Source organism: Hemicordylus capensis, chromosome 4 (genome assembly GCF_027244095.1).
Source record: "Hemicordylus capensis ecotype Gifberg chromosome 4, rHemCap1.1.pri, whole genome shotgun sequence".
Classification (NCBI taxonomy): domain Eukaryota; kingdom Metazoa; phylum Chordata; class Lepidosauria; order Squamata; family Cordylidae; genus Hemicordylus; species Hemicordylus capensis.
In genome coordinates, this window is record NC_069660.1 from 216,602,494 (window position 1) to 216,623,351 (window position 20,858).

The 20,858-nt window shown below is 42.6% G+C and overlaps 2 protein-coding genes across 24 annotated transcripts in view; both read right to left on the bottom strand.

Annotated features, from left to right (window-relative positions):
• The window catches only part of SIRT5 (sirtuin 5), a 32,082-nt gene extending 25,931 nt beyond the window's left edge, over positions 1-6,151 (bottom strand). The window contains exon 1 of one of the 5 annotated variants that reach the window (XM_053250844.1): positions 6,030-6,151. The gene's annotated coding sequence lies outside the window, so the exon portion shown is untranslated. Of the gene's footprint in view, positions 1-3,846; positions 4,046-4,074; positions 4,354-6,029 lie in introns of those variants that run through there. The other 4 variants (XM_053250845.1, XM_053250842.1, XM_053250846.1 and 1 more) reach the window with 4 other exon arrangements.
• A 4,282-nt stretch (positions 6,152-10,433) lies between these two features.
• Positions 10,434-20,858, bottom strand: part of KIF13A (kinesin family member 13A) — a 190,844-nt gene continuing 180,419 nt past the window's right edge. For 8 of the 19 annotated variants that reach the window (XM_053243917.1, XM_053243915.1, XM_053243911.1 and 5 more), the window contains 2 exons: positions 16,499-17,558; positions 10,434-13,229 (listed from right to left, as the gene is read on the bottom strand). In XM_053243917.1, coding sequence (XP_053099892.1) covers positions 12,949-13,229; positions 16,499-17,558 — 1,341 coding nt within the window. In that variant the 3' untranslated portion in view covers positions 10,434-12,948. Of the gene's footprint in view, positions 13,230-16,498; positions 17,559-19,862; positions 20,141-20,858 lie in introns of those variants that run through there. The other 11 variants (XM_053243909.1, XM_053243913.1, XR_008305752.1 and 8 more) reach the window with 8 other exon arrangements.

Genomic DNA, 20,858 nt, shown 5'->3' on the forward strand with positions numbered 1-20,858 from the left:
CCACAGGATGTGATGATGGCCACTAGCTTGGATGACTTTACATGGGGTTTAGACAAATTCATGGAGGACAGGCCTATTAATGGCTTGTAGTTTGGTGGCTCAGAGGTAAGATGCCTCTAAATACCAGTTGCAGGGGAGCAACAGCAAGAAAGAGGGCATGCCCTCACCTCTTGCTTGTAGGGTTTTCAGAGGCATCTGGTGGACCACTGTGTGAAACAGGATGCTGGGTGGGCCTTGGTCCTGATCCAAGCATATGTTCTGCTCCCTACACTGGGTTTTTTAAATAATTCCTTACCATGCTCAGAAAGAGATTACTATTGCCACTGTGTACTATAGAGCTTTACAGCTCTGGGAGTTCCTGACACACTTGGGAGAGCATGGGAAGTAAAACACCACTACTTGTATGGTGAAACTTCATGGGATTAAAATGGGTTTATATGTGCATTAGGTCTGATGCATGATTCTGAATTACAGTCACAAATAGTGCTTGAGCACAGGGGTTCTTAGTCCTTTAATTTGGCCTTTGGTAACTCTGCTACAGAATTAACATTCAAAATTTCATAGTCCAGCTATCTTATCAACCTGTTTATTTGTCCTGTAGTTTTGATTAAATAATACATATAAGAAGAAAAAAGAGAATTTCATGTCTTCCTGAAAATACAATATACGTTAATAGTATATATTAAATACCGAAAGAAAAATTAACATATGATTATTGGCTTCACAAGGCATTTATTTCTAAAGGTTTCTCACATTTTCATTCCTACTTGTGTATCAGCATTATAATAAGAATTGAGGGGAAAGTTCTGCATGAAAATTCATTAGGGCAATTAAAATATTGTTTGTAAATAATTTTTTTACCATAGTCCTAAACTCTCAGTATGAGCAAAGTTAAAATATATATCACTTTCAAACACAGAACTAGAACTAGAGGGCTGTAAACATGAGACAATTTGGATTAGAATTACCATGTGTAAACAAACAAGGCCAAACACCAAGAAGAAGAAAGACCGACATTGCAGTTTGTGGCAAGTGAACGCTTAAATCACGTAAGTTCATGCATCTCAATATTTAAGTTAAGAACAATAGAAGCAAGAGTACAATTCAGGAAGTAATTTGCTGGCAAAAACCAAAGGCATTACTATGCACTGTACATGCTTGTTGCTTTGCTCACATTTTCCTTTCCAGAGGAAGCTACAGATTTTAAGTGACTCTGAGATTTGAATCACAAACTTTGTGCTCTGGAGCTTGGAATTAATCTAGTGAGCTGCATGAACTGTCTGTGGCAGCTCATTTGACAAGTCAGAGCAGTAGCAAAGAACTTGAGTACTGTAATGTGAACACCTGAAATATTAGGCTGTTTTAAGATGTTAATAATTCTAACCTTGACAGATACCTTCGTTTGAAGTAGTTATAAAACATTATTCTACTTGGGGGACTAAAATATATCACTCAACCCTGCAGTAACTCTGCCAACCCAACTAAACAATTCTCTTGTCTTGTATATATCTGTCCTGAACCATATTGGTGTGGCCTGAACCCATCCAACCCTATTCACACATTATGTTCAACATTTTTCGAATGTACAAAGGTACCAAAGGCATAGCTATAACTGAGCAGATGCGTTAGAAGAATACGGGCCTCTCAGGACTTGAGGGCCCTCCAGATCCACCCCTCCCTATTTTCTTCATTATGTCTCTCACTCCAAGGGGGCCTCAGGAGAGAGGGGTAAACATGGACCCTCTCTCCCCTAACTACGCCCCGACAGGTACATGATTCACACATTACGTTGAATACAGGTACAGAGTACACTTCTTCTCTGTACCATACATTCGAAGGACCTATACCCAGGTTCACTTTTAAGATGAAAACAGGTATAGTCACTCACACTGAAACATATACAAGTTAACAAATCTGTACACTCATACATCATAATGTGAATAGGGCTATACTTTCAGCCATATTTGTCCTGCTGCAGACAAGTTAGGGAGTTACCACTTCCTCCTCCTTGATCCATGTGTGTGTATGTGTACACACACACAGAGTTCTGAAACATCTTGTTTAATTGAAGAGTCCCTCAAACAAACAAGATTAGACAATATTATTATGCACACCATAGTCAGGACATTTTAAAAGCATCTGTTGACCTATTCAAGATGAAAAAAGAGGCCCATACATTTATATGCAGAATCTCACTCTCAAGTGTTTGGACACTCCTGCTCATTACACATAACTATGTATTAAGTCCCTCTGAAACCAGTAGGATTTGCTTTCAGATAGCAGCCCTATTCAGAGATTACATTGCATGTGCATTTGGGTGTCAGTACACATGTACAATCAACCACACAAACACCTGTACGTATGTTCATTCTAAAAGTGTCCCTCAGATGCACAGTACAGACAGAAAGTAAACTGCTGTACATATGTGTACTGACCTATACATGCATACACAGGATGACATACTAGTGTAGTTTCCTCACTTGTCCTTTTAATTTCAATTAGACTACTTTGAGTACTTTGAGAGCCAGCGTGGTGTAGTGGTTAGAGTGCTGCACTAGGACTGGGGAGACCCGAGTTCAAATCCCCATTCAGCCATGAAACTAGCTGGGTGACTCTGGGCCAGTCAGTCACTTCTCTCTCAGCCTAACCTACTTCACAGGGTTGTTGTGAAAGAGAAACTCAAGTATGTAGTACACCGTTCTGGGCTCCTTGGAGGAAGATCAGGATATAAATGTAATAATAATAATAAACAAGCCGACCCCGCACAGAGCATCTGTTCGCTCTTTGGGGCCAGCTACCTCTCCCCTACCCCCTCCTGCCCCAGTCTCCGGCCAGGCCAAGTGGATGGCCGGGTCCGCCATCACCGCCTTGTATCCGCGGCCAGGCCAGGCCCACCGCCGCCACGACCACACTGCCGGGCCGGGCCGCCCCCACCGCTGCCACCTCACATCTGCAGCCGGGCTGCTCCGCTGCTCCTCCCGGGCCCGCCGCCGGCCGGGGCCCGCTACTCTGCCCGGGCCCGCCACCTCCGCCTCGCCCGGCCTCGGCCTTGCCCGCCCGGGCCCTCTGCCTCGGCTCCGCGGACGGGCCCGCGGCCACTATGGCTGCCCAAAGCATGGCCCGCCGCTGGCTGAGTTCTCCTGGGTGCGCCTTAGCCAATCAGGCGCCTCCGCAGCCCAGCCAATCAGCTGGGCTGCCGGGACACACGTTCTAAAGGCACACCCAGGAGAATTATATATATAGATAATAATGTTTCTCAGTATGTTAGCTACTATACACAGACAATGTGCATTGAACATACCATGTGGAAAGGGTTTGAATGTTTAGGGTTATGAGCTCTATTCAGACATTATGATGAACGTTTGTATAATGTAGACAGCGTACACAGGTACCATTCTTCAGACGTTATGTTGAACACAAAAAGAGCAGTATAATTCCTATCTGTATCATGCAATTGAAGGCCTGTATCTAGGTTCACTTTTAAAATGGACACAGGTACAATCATTCACATAAAGAAGTCTACAGACATCTGCACACCCATACAACATCATGTCTAAGGAGGGCTAGTTTGAAGAATAATCTGGAGGTGCATACGAATATCAGTGTGTTAAGTGTTGAATCTGGACATTCGAAACTCCCTCTATTGGGCTGTTAAACTATTTGGAGTCAGCCTCAGTTTCCCAAAACTGCAAAATGAAAACAGCTGCCAAGGGCTTTTTACACCTTCAAACCCTGCACAATCACCCTTCTTCTTTCCACCCCTACCACTTCCTAAGAATTTCAGGGGGGTGGTGAAGCAAGTTTAAGAACCTAAAGATCAAGAAACGAGCTTAAAGGTCTATTTACTGCGGGAAATCTGCCATCCTCAGGCCTTTAGAGACTTCTGTCAGCAAAAGAGAAGTGTTTCGCCAGTCGGGGGGTGGGGGGGGGGAGAAAGAACAGCTCCCGCTGCACGCCCCTTTCTAGCAGTTTCTGTGGATGGGAAATTGGGGGCGGGGGGGCCTCCAAAACGCCGTCGCGGCCTCCAAAAGCCTCCAGAGCCCCCGCAGCAAGCGCCGCGCGTACTGTACTCACCCCACCGCGGTGGTGTCAGCTGAGGCAGCAGGTCCAGCCTCCACCAGGCAGAGCCGCAGAAACAACCGTCGCCACAACAAGACAGGGAGGAGGGCGGGGCACAGCCGGGGGAGCAGACCGAGGCGACAGCAGCAGCAGCCGCAGCAGCAGCCCCTCGTGACGCTCGGCACGTCTCACCCTCCCGGGACGCAACCTGACGGAGGAGGACGTCGCCGCAGGGTCCCGTGCGTCGCTAGGCCACGCCTCCAGCCCCCCTTTCACATGCCGTCGTCTTCCGTCCGTGCTCACATGCTCACATCAAGACTGAAGGCCACTCGCAGGCCTTTGCGACACCATCTATTTAGATGTCATCACACACACACACACGTTTTTACATCTACAAGGGCGGGAACTGGTGCTTTGGATACTTTCCGCGAGATGGCTTGGTTTTTGTTTCTAATCAGGGCGGGCCAATCCTGTATGAGGGTGATGTTTGTTCCAAGTTCCTTACATATAGTTTCCCAAAGTGCAGATGCAGTCAGTCGGTATTGCTTTCAGGGCCGTATAAAGAGATTTGGGGGCCCACTGCAAAGTGAGTTTTATGGCCTCTTGAAATATATGCCGCGCCTATTTTTGCTCTTCTACAAACCCCCTACAGCCCATGGCGAGGGCGGGGCGTGCCGGGCGGGGGTATGTAAAAAGTCGGAGAGAGCAGGCAGCTCTATAGTCACACTCACCCTGGCAGCCTTGGCCTATAGCCACACAGGAAGCTGCCTTATACGGAGTCAGACCATTGGTTGCCCTAGCTCAGTAGTGAAAAACCTTAAGAGAATTGCTGCTGAAGTTGTTCCCTTCCCTACCCTCCCTCCAGAGTCCAGGGGAGATGCTCTTCAGGGTGTGTGTGTGGGGAGCTTTTAAAACAATTCCCTTTGATCCATGATCCACTTTGTAAAATTGTATTTTGATGGAAGTATAAGATCAGAGCATAAAATCATGTCTTTTGGGTGAGACGGGGATTTTAATTTTCAGCTTTGCAGTTTGCAACTCTTCATTCATTATGGTCAACACTCTAAAATCTGTCCCCACTCCTTCCATCTATGCCTTCCTTCCTTCCTTCCTCCACTCCACTCCCACTTCCGGGAAGACCACAAGCAGGAGATGAAGCTCTAACCTTAATATCTCAGGCCCAGACTAGGCTTTTTCCAACCTTGCCCCTGAGATTCTTTTAACCTGACTCAACAGAAATGCCAAATTCATGTCAGCACACATCATTGTTAATTAAGAAATAAAAGTACCTTACACAGCATATCATAAAGGACTCCACAACTTGCCACAACTGGAAATCTTATAGAAATTATCTCTTCTCATGTATCTCAAACTACATAGATTAGAACTCAATTTATTGATTGATATTAGATCTTAAATTATACCTACAAAAGCCAAAATAATTATGATTGGACAACACTAATAAAAATAAGAGTCACAGGTGAATGTATAACAAATCTCAAGGCTTACTGAAGGAAGGCTCTTCCTTCAAGGAGCCCGGAATCAGCCTAACAGGGTTGTTGCAAATCCACCGAACAGGGTTGTTGTGAATAAGCATAGCCACGTGTTAGGTGGATTTGCAACAACCCTTTTAGGCTGATTCACAACCAGCCTGAGAGATCACTGGCAGAGTCACCCAGTTAATTTTATGGCTGAACAGGGATTTGAACTCTGGTCCTAGTCCAACATTTTGACCTCGGGCTGCACAACTTCAGCTTTCTTACAGATGTTGGACTACAACTTGTAATCCAACATCGCAGGAGAGCTACAACTCCCATAACCCATGACTATTTGGCCACTGTGGCTGGGGATGATGGAAGTTGTAGTCCAATAACAGCTGGAGGTTCAAAGTTGTGTAGCCCTGCTTTAATCACAACAATGGGGGTGGAGGGATTAAAAGGAAATATAATATAATATAACACTTCACTTACTATGCTGCTTGGGGCTTCATTTTGAGCGTCCTCCTCCCTCCACACTGTCTGTGAGCTGCTCCTTTGCTGGACTTGAGGCTGCTGGGGTGGGGCTAAGCTGTTGTGTTGTCTCCAAGGCAAGCTGCATGTCCACATATACCCAGGACAGGCGCTACGTTGCTTGTAAACAGTCACACATTTTTAGGTCCCCTGGTGCATGCAAGTGGATGTGCAGCATCAAATATGCCATCTGACTTGAATATAAACATATGCTTTATCTGATGTTCTTCTGGGGTCATATTTCACCTGACAGTAATAAGCTGAATGCTCTTAAAGCTGATATTGCATTGGCCAGATAAAATTATGGGGGGAAAGACTTAGAAGAAATCCAGTAGGATTCCAAGAAGTCTTGGAAGGATTTAGTGTTGGCTGTGCCAGTGATTCTGTTGATGCCCTGGTGGAGAACTGGAACAACAAATTCACCAGGGCAGTAGACATGATCTACTGCAGGTCAGAGGGTATACCCTCTGACCTGCCTCACAATTGGCCCTTTGGTACATGGAATAACTATGGGAGCTGAAGTGACAAGGTAGAGAACTAGAGCGCAAGTGGAGTGACAGATTACAACACAGAGTGCATTTGAAAACCTATGCTCAGTCCATACATGTGGTAATTCTTTTCTGCCTGCACTGCATCCGCAAGCTCATGTCCAGCGAAGTTATTTAGGGTTGTAAGAGGATTAGTACATGCCCCCCCCTTCCTTCAGTCAGTATTATTTGGGACCATCAATTACCTGTCATGAAGTTTTTAATGAGTACTTTGTGGATAAAATATCTCATATTTGGGCTGACAAACCACACAATAGTGTCTGATGTGGAGGTGTCCAGCAACTCCTCTTATGTGGTTAGGTTGGATCATTTTAAGTTTGGAACTCCTGATGGTGTGGATAAGCTTCTTGGAATGGTGCAGTCTATCACCTGTTCTCTTGACCCTTGTCCAACATGGTTTATATGGTCTGGCAAGGGGGTTGCTGTAGAAGGCCTGGTAGACATTATAAATGCTTCTCTGAGGGAGGACAGGATGCTTTCCTCTCTTAAGGAGATGATCATTAGACTTCTTCTGCAGAAGCTTACATTGGATCTCTCAGAGACTAGTTAAGCAACTATAGGCCTGTCTCCAACCTTCCATGGTTGGGCAGGGTAACTGAGAGGGTGGAGGCCTCCCAGCTCCAGGCAGTCTTGGAGGGAACTGATTATCTTCTAGACCCATCTCAAACTAGTTTTTGGGTGAGACTGCCTCGGTTAGCCTGATGGATGATCTCTAACGGGGAACTGACAGAGTGGGAGTGCGACTCTGTTGGTCCTTTTGGATATCTTGGCAGCTTTCAGTACTATCAACCATAATATCCTTCTGTACCATCTGAGAGAGTTGGGAATTGGGGGTACTGCTTTGCAGTGGTTCCGCTTCTACCTCTTGGGCAGATGCCAGGTAGTGGCACTTGGAGACCTTTGCTCTTCAAAATCTGAACTTTTATATGATGTCCCCCAAGGCTCCATACTGCCTCCAGTGCTTTTTAACATCTACATGAAAACGCCGGGAGAGATAATTTTATTCATTCATTCATTCATTCATTCGTTTATTTATTTATTGTTAAATTTATATACCGCCTTTCATTAAAGCAATCCCAAGGCGGTTTACAGCAAAAAATTTAAACACAAGATGGTAAAAAAGAACAATTAAAATATTAAGTGAAAAAATATTAAACAAATCTGATTAAAAATTTAAAACAAAAGCATAAAAGCAATACAGATTATAAAGAGCAGCAGCAGATAATCAAATAAATGCCTGGGCAAAAAGCCAAGATTTTACACATTATCAGGAGATTTGGTGCAGAGTGTTATCAGTATACTGATACTCAAATCTATTTCTCCATGTCAGCATCATCAGAAAAAGGCGTAACCTCCCTAAATGCCTGCATGGAGGCTGTGATGGACTGGATGAGGGATAACAGACTGAATCCAAATAAGATGGAGATACTTATTGTATGGGGTTGGAACATGGTAGACAATTTTGATCTGCTGATTCTGGGGTCACACTTCTGCAAAAGGACCAGGTACATAGTCTGGGAGTACATCTGGGCCCAAACCTCTCCCTGGTGCCTCAGGTTGAGACAGTGGCCAGAGGTGCTTTCTATCTTCTATTATCTTGCGATGAACAACCTCAGAATAGTAGTACATATGCTGGTAACCTCCAGACTTGACTACTGCAATGCACTGTATGTGGGGCTGCCTTTGTATGTAGTCCAGAAACTACAGTTGATACATAATGCAGCAACCAAGTTGGTCTCTGGGTCATCTCAAAGGGACCATATCTATATAAAACACTGAGGACATATGTGGCCAGCCCCACTCTTGCCCCTGGCTAAACCAATCAGGGCATTGTCGAGGCGGCAGTGACGCTCCAAGGGGCCAGAGGTGGCGGTGGCAGCTCCCGGCCAGCCCTGCACCCACAGCACAGCCAACCCTCAAGGCGGAGAAAGAAAGAGAGGTAGGAGCAGAACCTCTGTAAGACAGTGCCTTCCACCCCTAACACTCTCAGGCGTTCCAGGAGGATACTTTGGTCGATAGTATCGCTCCAAGCAGCTTGTCCACATCCTCAATTACGTTGATGTAAACCACACAGAGATGGAAGTTTGGGGTGGTGCACAAATATAATACATAAATAAGAAACTTAGATAGTAACTGCCAGCCACAGCTGTTCTTGCTCTGAGCCAGCCAGGTATTCAGAAGAATTCTGGGTATTTTGTTTTTCTATTGACATTTGACAAGTAAACTGTTAGCAGCACCTAGGATGTAAATCGACCCAGACAGTCTCTGTAAACTGGCAGGAGCAATGGGCTTCTTTTATGGGCTTTCTTGTTTGTTTCACATTATAATATTAACATTGCTTTGCAAAGGGAGTATACCTATGCACAGTGCACAGGAGGCAGCATAGAATCAGGAAACTAATGATTACATGGGGTAGAGCGAACGAGCAACACAGAGTGGGTAAAGTTAGAAGGGGACAGCTTTTGTGAAGTTGTACAATCAAGGGACTAAAAAGCATATGTATATTTTGCAGGGGTGGGGGACACTTTACACAGAACACTGAAAACAGGAGACATAGAACATTTTATATTTTGGGGCTTGCTTATTCACTAAAAATAACTTTCAAATCTTTCTCTAAATTCTATCTTTCTAACATACTTGAACTTAAGACAGCAAACATGGAGTACCTAGGTGGGTTGCTCTTCGGACATACTGGCCCAGGCCTGCTTAGTTTTAAGAAGGTTGCTGTTTCATATACCTTTCGACCAGATCATTAGTTACCAACGTTAACTGGCAGAGTGTAATTAAGGCGCAGTGGGGAAGTAACTTGCTTAGGGAGCAAGAGGTTGCTGGTTCGACTCCCCGTTGGTGTGTTGCCCAGACTATGGGAAATGCCTTTATAGGGCAGCAGTGATATAGGAAGGTGCTGAAAGGCATCATCTCATACTGTGCGGGAAATGGCAATGGTAAACCCCTCCTGCATTCTACCAAAGAAAACCACACGGCTTATGGTCACCAGGAATCGACACCAACTCGATGGCATAACTTTACCTTTACTATGAGGTTTAGAATGGCCTTGAAGATGAAGGCACATGAGAATCCATTGTTAGAACACAGGGATGTTCAAGATACTCTTTAACCCTCATTAGTATGTTCTAATCAAATGCAAAATTCTGAAAGGGGAAGCAGCTCTAGTTTTCCCCAAGCAATCAGACTCTGGCTATTCTAGCATAAGGAGGGGATGGTTGGATATTGATACAAATAACTTGTAGGATTCTGTAGCATAATTTCAAAGCCAAGCATTCTGCATATGGAATTATATGACTGCTTATGAATATTGGGGGCAAAAGTCAGAAAAAGGTACATGAGCAATCTGAGTTCCATTAATTTCAATCAGACTTTGGCATGAAATCACTCTGGATCTTGCCCCATGTGAATTATGTACGGAAAGTTGCAGATTTATAATTGTAGAGAGAGTTGGATAGTAGGCCAAATAAACAGTCTGTTTCCAAGTGCAATGGAATAGTGATCCACTTGTGCCGTTTCTTACTCAAGTTGGTAACTTTCATTCATGTAAACCAAAACAGAAGATAAACTGAAGCTCACAGAGATGGACAGCTCTGAATGGTTGAACACATTTTCTTGAATCCTTAAGTATCTATATCTAGCTTTTATTACATGCTAGTTGTTGCAAATGCCTGCATATTTCTAAAACTCAGTTTTATCTGCATCCAAAGAATGGGTTATGGAAAAATTTCTATTAATGCACACATATGAAAATGCATACTTGCTAGTGGTGGATGAAAAACAAAGCTGATCAGAATAATTTTTGACCAAGTTTTGCAAGTGACCTATTCTTTTAAATTTATATTTATTTTGAATTTTTAAAAAATAGACACCAAGGCTAAGTAACATAGCAACAGACTTATGTTCATTAAAAAACAAGCCAGCTGTATACAAAACAAATCAATTCCAGCATTTTCATAATACCTTGCTAAATACCAACTACAAAAAACTCTCCTGTTAATTTTAAGCCCAAATACCATGATCAAGATCAGGACATCAAAGCTATATGGGCTACATCTTCCAATGAAATGTGCATGTGTATGCATTAGTGGGAAATAATGTGCTTTGGAGTGCACGATATTAGAACTGACACACTAAAAGCAGTGGCTTACATCCAAACTAGCAGTTACACATGGGGAATTCTTCTGGGTGCAGACAGAGGAGAGGGATGATTTTTAATTATTCCCCCCCTTTCCCTTTGCAGCCACCTGTGTCTTCCAAACATAGAGGGTTGCAGGGTCTCAGGGATAGGTGGCTGCAGAAGAACCATTGAAAACTGCCCTTTTTGTCTGTGTACAGAAACATTTTCCAAATGCAAACTCTTTGTTTGGATGTAGCCCAATGTGTTGGAATCTAGATTAAAACAGTATTTGACAAGACAAAACACAAAAAAAATGTTTTGTAATGTTTAGGTCCACTGCAAATTCTGGCCCTCATAATAAAAAGAGATAAGATTCTTTGTGGCTACCCTTACAGTCACAGATTCAAATATGACTACACTATTTATCTTAAACGTTTCAGAAGTTCCAGCTCTGGGACTTTAAACATTTGTTTAGGACCAAATTCCAATGTTACAGTACATTTATAGCTTTTCCTATAGGCAAATATTTATTGCCCTGGGATCATTACAGTGATTATTTATTACTGTACAATGGTGAATTGCATCTACTATTTCAAATATGTGTCAATTTCAGCACTAAAGTACTTTATTTCAGTATGTGCAGATGTACTGAAGTGAACAGTAGTTACTTCACATTGGTTGTTGGGACAGTACAGAAGTACTGATGAAGTTATTGATGGACCAAACAACTATTTGTGACTATGGAATATAAACATAAGCAACTGGAGGTATTTCCTTGTAGCAACATACATTCTAACAATTTATAAATTGAATGTCACCTATATGGCAATAATATTATATATATCATAATCTGTTCAAGAAAGCACAATTATTTCATTGTAGGGGCTTTTGATGGACCCGTGATGAATACACTCCACTCTTTTAATACTGTATTCTCTTTTAAATGTGTATCAAAAGGTAAATGCAGCATATGCCAAAACTATGAATTAGTAACTAATTAAGTCTTTATCTCCAATAAAGTCTTGTTACAGAATGTGAAGTCAAATAGGCACAAACATCAGATCAGAAGTAAACCATCTGTATTCTAACACACAAATGTTCTGTACCAATTAAATACAGTATAGCAGAAATAGAATATAAATTACACTTATTTACAGTAAATTGTAAAATACTTGGAGTCAGCTTACTATACATATACATCAGAGAAGAACAGCAGCTTTTCTGTAAGGTCCCATTATCTCAATTACTTTCTAAAAAATAAAGAAAAAATACAGCAGGCCATTCATCTCTTCTCTTTTTACCATTTGCTACTTTACAAATATCCAAAATGGTATCTACACATGGAAGAGCTCTCCAAGAACTCAAAAGCATCATGCCAAATCCACAGTTAAAAAATGAACTTTACAGATCACTTCAGAACACATAATCTGAGCTTGGTCATAGCCAACAGCAGTGTACAGTTTGTAGTTGTGATTCACTACTGCTGCTTTGTTTCTTCTCCCTGTTTTCAAAAGAAGCCATTTGTTGAAAATTTTGTCCGCTTCCTCCTCCGCAGTAATACTATTTCTGCACGCCTGGATGGCCAGAGTTGGCACATGAAATGCCAGACATACAAGCTTTAGCCATTGCTAATATTTTCAATACATGTTAAGTAAGCACAGTGGCAGGCCCGTAGGAAGACAAAAAAAAAAAAGAGCAGTCTCTTCAGTGTGCTTATTAAACACAGAATGTAAGGCAGCATGGCGCCTGGTGTTAACCTCTACAAATATGGCACCAAGCTATCAGTTAAAACAAACATGTACAATAAAAATCAAGATATAAACAAAACATATGTCAGTCAAATACAAGTTCTTTGGTAATTAACAGCATATTGTCAAATTTTCCCTCAGAGAGAGATTATACACACACACACACACACACACACACACACACACACACACCACTAATTTCCCACACAATAAAATATCTTGTTTAAAATATGATCTAGTAACGAACAGTCAAGTACCTCACATTTTATCTACAAATTAACTGTAATGTATAGCTATATTTAGGCAAATGATAGAGTCATTCTCATATATATATATATTCAGAGAGTTATGTCCACAACTCAAACATTCAGCAAAGACAGATAAAACTATACAATCGCTTCGAAAAGTGTTTCCACACAGTGATGTGTGCAGCAAGTGCAAAAACAAGAACTGCAGCTTCAGTTAATCCAAGATTTCCTGATCTCCTGTTTTCTAGAAAAAGCAGAAGCAGCTGCATCTCCTGACCGACAGAGGGCTTCTGCTCCTGCTTTGGAAGAGGGTGACTCTTGAACTGGATTCTTCCACTTCTCCATGTTGGATGATACCTGAGACTGTGAAGTGCTACTGCATATCTTTGTTGGAATTGGTGCTTTAGTGAGGTATCCAGGACGAACAAATACCCCATGTCGTGGCTTGCATCGGAAGTACTCTCTGCCTTTTACAGTTCCATCGTGTTTCCCTTAAAACAAACGCACAATATTAGAGGACTACTTTGGCATGCTATGTTTGAATTCCAATTAAAATATTAGTCTAGAGCTAGAAACCTGTAACCATTAGAGGAATTAAATTCTGGAAATTTTCAAGAACATTTGTGGGGATAAATAATCTCACCAGATTGAGACCCAAAATTAAGAAATCTACGTATATATTTAATTCTCTAAGATGTACTCGTGGCTAATCCCATGCGTGGCAGCTCTTGTGAGAGTTCATGAGCAGCTGCCCGATAGCCATGGGTACGGGCAAGAAAATGACGGTGTTAGTTAGCTGGCTGCCGCCAGGCAGAGAAAGTGACCGGCAGACAGGCGAGAAAACTACAGCGGCTAGCAGAGAGGGCAGCGCACTCCCTCTCCAGCCTGCCTGCCAGCCAAAAAGGAAAGATAGCCCGGCCCGCCGGGTGGAAGAAGGCAGTTGGCAGGCGGGCAGATGAAGCTCGCAGGTGGTCAGAGGAGAGGGCTTCGCACACTCTGTGTGGCCTGCCAGCCAGCCAAAATGGCCTGGCCGAAGGGAAAAGTGGGGAAAGGAGAAGTGGCGGGAAGAAATGAGGCAGTGGGGAAATGAAATGGGGCTGAAGCGGGGGAGAGACAGGGAGAACTAGGGGTGCGGATGCTCTGTGCCAGTATATAAATACCAGTGAGCCTGGGCGTAGAGCATCTGCGTCTCCAGTTGGGCCCAGCTGTTCCCCACCCATGCTGCTGCCGTCTCACCCCCAGGGGCCAGGGCCTCCGCCTCGCCATCCTCCTTGGGGCGGCGGGGCTTCACCCGCCTCCTGTCATCGTCCTCCTCCTCAAGGTGCTGCGACCGCCTCCCTCCACCTCCATCATCCTCCTTGAGGCAGCGGAGCTTTGCCTGTTGCCCGTCCTCCTCCTGCCGTCCTCTCACCCGCCGCCCCAACTGGCTCCTGGAACACACTCCTCCCTCTTTTGCACATGTTGCCCCCTCTGGGCCCACCATTGGTTGTGGCTGCAGCAGGGGCAAAGCTTGCCATATCCCCATGCATCCCCTCTACAGGAATTAATTATATAGAAGATAGATAAGGATTAGGTGGTCCGTGGCAAGCCCCACCCACACAGTGCTTTACCAATTGGAGATAACAGAGCAGGAACACTGTGGTGATTGGGCACTGGGAATTTCATATGCAGATAGGGAAGAGAAGCCTGTGATGGTTAAGGTCAGTTGGAATGCAGCTGTTATGGGTGGGAAGATTGTAGAGGAGACTATATGTACACACACACACACACACACACACACACACACACACACACACTCCGACTATATATATGGATAGTGGGCAGGCGTCTGTGAAGAGAGGGGTTGTGAGGGAGGCTGCCACTGTGCGAGTTAGATGAGGAAACAAGATGAACAAGATCTGTTAACTCGGGAAGGAAGAGAGAGAGAAAAGGGAGGAGAAGAAAGACAGAAGGGAAGAGCAACCCCAGGAGGGGGAAAAAAGGGAGGAGAAGAGAGAAAGAAGGAAGGGTGAGGGACAGGCCTGGGCCTGTCAGCGGCCTGGGGGGAATGAGTGGCCATGGTGGCAGCAGCGAGAAAGAGCCTGGTCAACTGCTGCCACTGCTTGGAGCTACAAAGGCCATTGGCGGAGGCAGGGAGGCAGGCAAGGAACGGGCCCGAGCCTGTCAGTGTCCTGAGAAGAACAAGCAGCCATGGCAGCAGTGGCAGTAAGGAAGGGTCCGATCAACTGCTGCTGCTACTCTTGCGGGAAGGAGCAGGGCTCGGGTGAGGCGGTCTCTGGGGTTAGGGGGCTATGGCTTGGCCAATGGGCACTGGCAACGCTGCAGCCATGACCAAGAGGGGTGAGGGAGATGGAGCAACGGGATGGAGGAGCAACCAAGATGGATGAGGGGATGGAAACAATGGGATGGAGAAGGAGGAGCAGGAGCGCAGCTTAGTTGAAGGTGGAGAGAACTCTGAGGTGAGGGGACTGTGGTGGGGCATGAGGGCAGCAATCAAGTAATACCACGCAGATGCTTTGCGCAGGTTAAGCTAGTCCATAAATAATATTTTATTGAGAAACTTGTTCAAATGGCAATGAATTTACTGATAAAAATATATGTAATTTAAGTAAAATTAAATTTCATTGAGTATAGAGGCTGACTGCATGCTTTCAATCTCTTAACCATGGTTAAGCGATAAGGAGTATGCTACAGGATCACGTGTCCTTTCTCCAGCCCCTCTAAAGGAATTCTCTCTGCCAGCCATAATTAATCCCCCTCACTCTTTTACCATGGGTAACGTGTACATTAACACCAGTGTTAAGCGTGGTTAATACTCACCAAGATCCCTTTTAAACACAATTTGCTAACCAAAGCTGATCATGGAAGAATACATTTAAGTATTAGCAATGGTTAAAGGTTGATGTAAGTCTTAACAATGTAATGATGTAAGTCTTAACAATGGCAAAAGGACAAAGGGATTCATCAATTAGAGGAAGAAGCATGTGACCTGACAGCTCTGATACTGCCGTAAGTAGAGAAAAGGACTGAGAAATTATGTTGTCTCATCTGGTTATATACAGTGTTGAGCATCATAATAATTTAATACACCTTTGTTCACTGTACTTTACTGTGCCACAATTTGCTTATGTTGTTTCTTTAGTAAGTAATGGTCTTATATAGTGACCATGAGTTGTTATGGGCATGTTGGGTATTGCACTTGCTCACTCTCTTTCCTTGCTGACTACTGACTGTTATTGTTCATAGATTTCTTTTATCTTTGTATAGTTGGTTCAATGGAAAAATTAAGTGTAGGAAATTCTCCTTTTTTGGAAAATTTCCAAGCCCACATCTCTGCACTTAAATTAAGGGAACCAGTGAAAAAAGAAGCCCCCCAATACTACCCAAAATCCTCAGTAAATTTCTAAACATTCTCCAAATTTGTAGATATTCAGGGAATAGTCAACTTATTGAAGTAGAAATTAGCATTTAACAGTATCTGACAGCTGAACTTGCAAAAGATTTTAGCAGATTTTGTACTAACTTCATCTATCCATCCGCCAGTCAGGAATAATCTTCTTGAACATACACAAATAAGAAAATTTCAAATTTTAATGTCAAATTTTAACTCTTCAAATTTAGAATTTGAATTTGTAATCCAGAATTGTAAAGTTTGTAAATACTTCACATTTTGAATGTTTAACAATTTCATTTCAACTCTAAGCTAGTAGTAGGTAGAGATAAAGATTATTGTTCAAAAAGTAAAATCATGATTTCTTACCCATCTGGAAATGTAATTCAACGCCAACCCAGGTACCAGTTGAAAAATCCACAGGTCCAACATATCTTACTATGCCAGTCTTATTACTACCAATACACACTTGTTCCCCCACTGCCACCCAGTTAGGGTGCTCTTTGGAAGCAACATCTGTACAACCAGAGGAATCTAAATGTTTCTTTGCAGTAAAACCATCTGCTAGGAAAGAATCTGCATACATCCGACAATATGAAGCTTCTGTTACAATGGCAGCCAATAAAGGGGGTTCAATACTGTTGGACAGATGGTATTCCACTGGTGTAATGTCCAGATGGCTCACAGGATTGTCTTGGTTGCAAGTAGTTTTCGAGAAACCTGAGGCACAGTTAATGCCAGCTGTTGAGAGATTTTTTCTTCTACTAGAACCACCATTTGAACAGAACTGTGAAATTACTCCATATTCAAGTTCCTTTCCATCTTCAACACCCATGAATTCTGTAAATGCATAATCCTCAAACACATCTGAAGTGTGTTCAACTGTTGCTTCCCGAGATGTAAACTCAATCCCATGTGGTGTGCTTTTATTAGCTGAGGATTCCAAAGATGAACCATGTGACTTTGTGGCACCTGCTTCAGTGGTACATTCAGACAGTGTGATTTCTCTTCCTAAGGCACTGTTTCCTTTGATTGATGACACAGATCTCTTATCTTTAGCTAAGTCCTTTCCTGATTCTGAGGTCTCTTTGTTTGAAGATCTTAAATCATGGGCTACAGAATGGTCACTGGAGTCCAAATCTCTCATCTGATTGGCTAATTGGTCTGTACTATCACTACAAGGGACAAGCATATCAGACAAAGTTGCATTAGAGGCACTGTGGGAAAAATAACCACTAGTAATACTGCTAGTGGTGGGGCTACGGGATACCTCTTTATCAAGGACACGAGTGTTTACTAAGTCTCCTTTACAAGATAACCATTCCCTGTTTTCCAGGCTAGCATTGTAAACACTGAAGTCAGCAAACTCCTCTGGCACATACGGCTTCTTGTTAATGGCCTCCAACTCGTCATCTTCCTCAGAATCCTGCTGAAATGTTAAAGATGTATAGTTAGTTCTCTACAAAATTTTATAAAGTTTACAAAAATATTGCTTTCATTCCATAGCAAGGATGGTGCACTTTTTTCCTTTACAAAAAAAGAAAATGTGAAGTAAAAATTTAAGTTCTTGTATGAACAACAGGTATGATGAATACATAGTAAATAAATACTGTTTAGTCAACACGGTCTGGAGGCTCAGTGTAATACAACATACTAGATGTTTTATAACAAAACTTGACCTGTCTTGTCTTACTTCACATAAAACTTGAGTTTATAATTTTAATGTTTTACAGTTAATGAAAGCAATTTTGCAGCTGTTCTAATTAGAATATATTTATTTTCTTTGGCTGCAATTCCATATGCTTAAATGTAGCAGCATACAGCATTTTCAAAATATGTGCAATCAGAACAAAATAGCCACTCATGCAATTTTCTCACAATGGCAGATACAATTTGTGTGATTTGATCACATGAAATCAAAATATACAGAGCATGCTGTTGGGTATCCAAGAGGCAGAAGGGAACATGAAGGCTTTTCAGTTACTTAGGATCCGATTAATGGAAATGAGGCGTTGTTTTATTGGATGAGGTAAAATAAGTATTGAATTCTAACAAGTGGTTTCACCAATTTTGTTAAAGCAGAATTACTTTCAACAAAAGTGTATTAACAAAAATTGATCAAGTATATTATATCCTATAGTATTATATCCAAAAGGATTATATCCTACATAAAGAAAAATGGCATGTATCTTTGTTTAATACTGGGTGGTGGTTTTTTTTTTTTTTTTTTAGTAAATAGATCAAATGTAATGTTTACAGTTTTTGTACAAGACTACCCAGTTTTTAGCCAAACTATTATCTGGGTATCAGAGCAGCCACTTGGATTTGATTTCAGCTGTTCCTCAGTGGCTATTTTAAAAGCACTTGCCATCCACAGAGTTTCATTTTTGTGATAATAAAGATGGTTGCCTTTCCAGAACTTAGAAAAAAGCATTATGGCTGGGATAAAGGGGAGCCTAAGCTCACTCAAGGCTTGTGCATGTCCAATAAAAGTTTGATTTTTTCCTCCAGATCCATTCACTTCCAGTGCCATATCAAACTTTTTTTTTAAACTTCCCATAGCAAATAACAGTTTGCCATAAGGAAAGCAGTTACAGTTTGGGGTTCTTTTTGCGGGGGGCGGGGGGAACGGGGTGGGAATCTAAAGCTGTTTAGGCAGCTGGGACTAGTTGCCCAGTTCTTTGAATCCTAAACAAGAATTTGGTCCCTAAATTTTAAGGTATTATAAAATAAAATTGTTTGGTCCTAATTAAGTCCCACTGGTGACTGACCACACAGATTTTAATGCAAGTTATTTTTCCTCACCAAAAATACAATATACAAATAGTTTGTTTCTATTCTTTTCTTAAGGGTGTTAGTGCAGATAGAACTGGTGCTGTGGTGGGCTCTGGACAACTCACTTCCAGACCAGCTGCTCCCCAAGCATACACAGCAACCACATGTCAAGATGGCATTGGCAACTGTGAATTAGTATACGAGTTCCCTTTCGGAGGAAATGGTGTAACAATCTAATCCTGTCCATAGATTTACAATCAAAAGATGTACAGGACTGATAACATTTAATCTAGGAAGGGAATGCAGCATTGAGGTAATATTTTCATGAAGCTAGCTATGAAAAACAATTTACTCAGGAACAGATAATACTGACATACCTGAAACAGTAGGGCTTATAAAAGGTTCACCAGGCTTATGGCTCTCTCATAAAACTACAGGACTGCAATGCTTGCTTTTGAGGCGGTGAGATCAACCCAAATAATCGTTTGCTGCAGTTGCAAATGTTTAGGAGCTGCTTCCAAATACGAAATCAAGATGCACAAGACAGTTGTGATTTTTTCTCACAATGGTATAAAAAATTTTTTGCATATGGTTTCCTGTGTGCAGGAAACGTATCATATACAAAATGGCTTTAAGACTTTTAATTTTCTGGGAATGCAGAACAGGTGGCTCTGTAACACAGGCAGCCACCATCAACAGAAGAAATTCTGATCATTCAGACAAACTATGGAATGCTTTTGTTCTTTCTAAACTGTCTGTAGCACCATTTGCAGGTTTTATGCATTTATATACATCTACTCTATTATCCAGCTAAAACTATAATAAAAGAAAAACTTTGCTATGGAATTACCTAGACGAGGGTTTCTTAAACTTGGGTCCCTAGATGTTGGACTACAACTCCCATCATCCCCAGCCACAAAGGCCATGGCTGGGGATGATGGGAGTTGTAGTCCAGCAACATCTGGGGACCCCAGGTTAAGAAACCCTGACCTAGACTGTCTCCTGCTTCAGATCAATCTTTGCATGTTCTCCAGCACATATATGTGTGTGTACACACACACACACACACACACACCAAAGTTTGTTCTACCCTTTAAAAGGTCAGCTTTATACACAGGCCAACTGATTTGCAATGATATTGCTAATACCCATAAAGAGACACAATTTCTCATAAACTGAATTAAATAAATACATATCTTGTATGCTAGTCAATGGAAGAATATAATTGGTTGTATCCTAAGCAAAAGGAAAACTGTGTTAGGCAACTTTACCAAGCTCGCTTTCACACAGCAGACCCCTGCATCCCTGAAAAGCCCTCATGAGGATTTGGGGACCCTTGGGAACAGAATGACACATGGCAGAAGACTGCAGAGGGGAGGATTTTAATTCCATCAAAATGAGATGGAAGCACCTTCTGTCAGTGGAGCTCTACTCACAAAAGGTGCTCCCATCTCATTTTGAGCTGGTGTCCCCCCGCCACTTACCCCCTCTTTGGGTCCAGGTCGGACTCAAACCGAACCAGCCAGTTCCGTGCACACCCCTACTGCTGGATCAGGCTCAAGACCCATCTAGTCCAGCACCCTGTTTCATAGAGTGGCCCACCAGATGCTGCTAGAAGGCTATAGGCAGGAGTTGAGGGCATGCCGTCTCTCCTGCTGTTACTCCCCTGCAACTGGTATTCAGATGCATCCTGCCTCTGAAGCTGGAGGTAGCCTATAAGCCCTCAGACTAGTAGCCATTCCACTACTATTCCACTACTTCTATGTTTGATTCTGCCTTCCTTCTAGAAACACTCTCCTAGTAGTTTATCATACATGCTTGCAATAATGCATAAATAGCAGCATGAAAATAAATAACTTCACCTTTGCCCTAAAAACTGACAAGATACTATGCAGGGCTAGATTTATTTTGTGGAAAAAGTTCCAGCTATTCTACCTGTGGTGTTCTCCAAAAG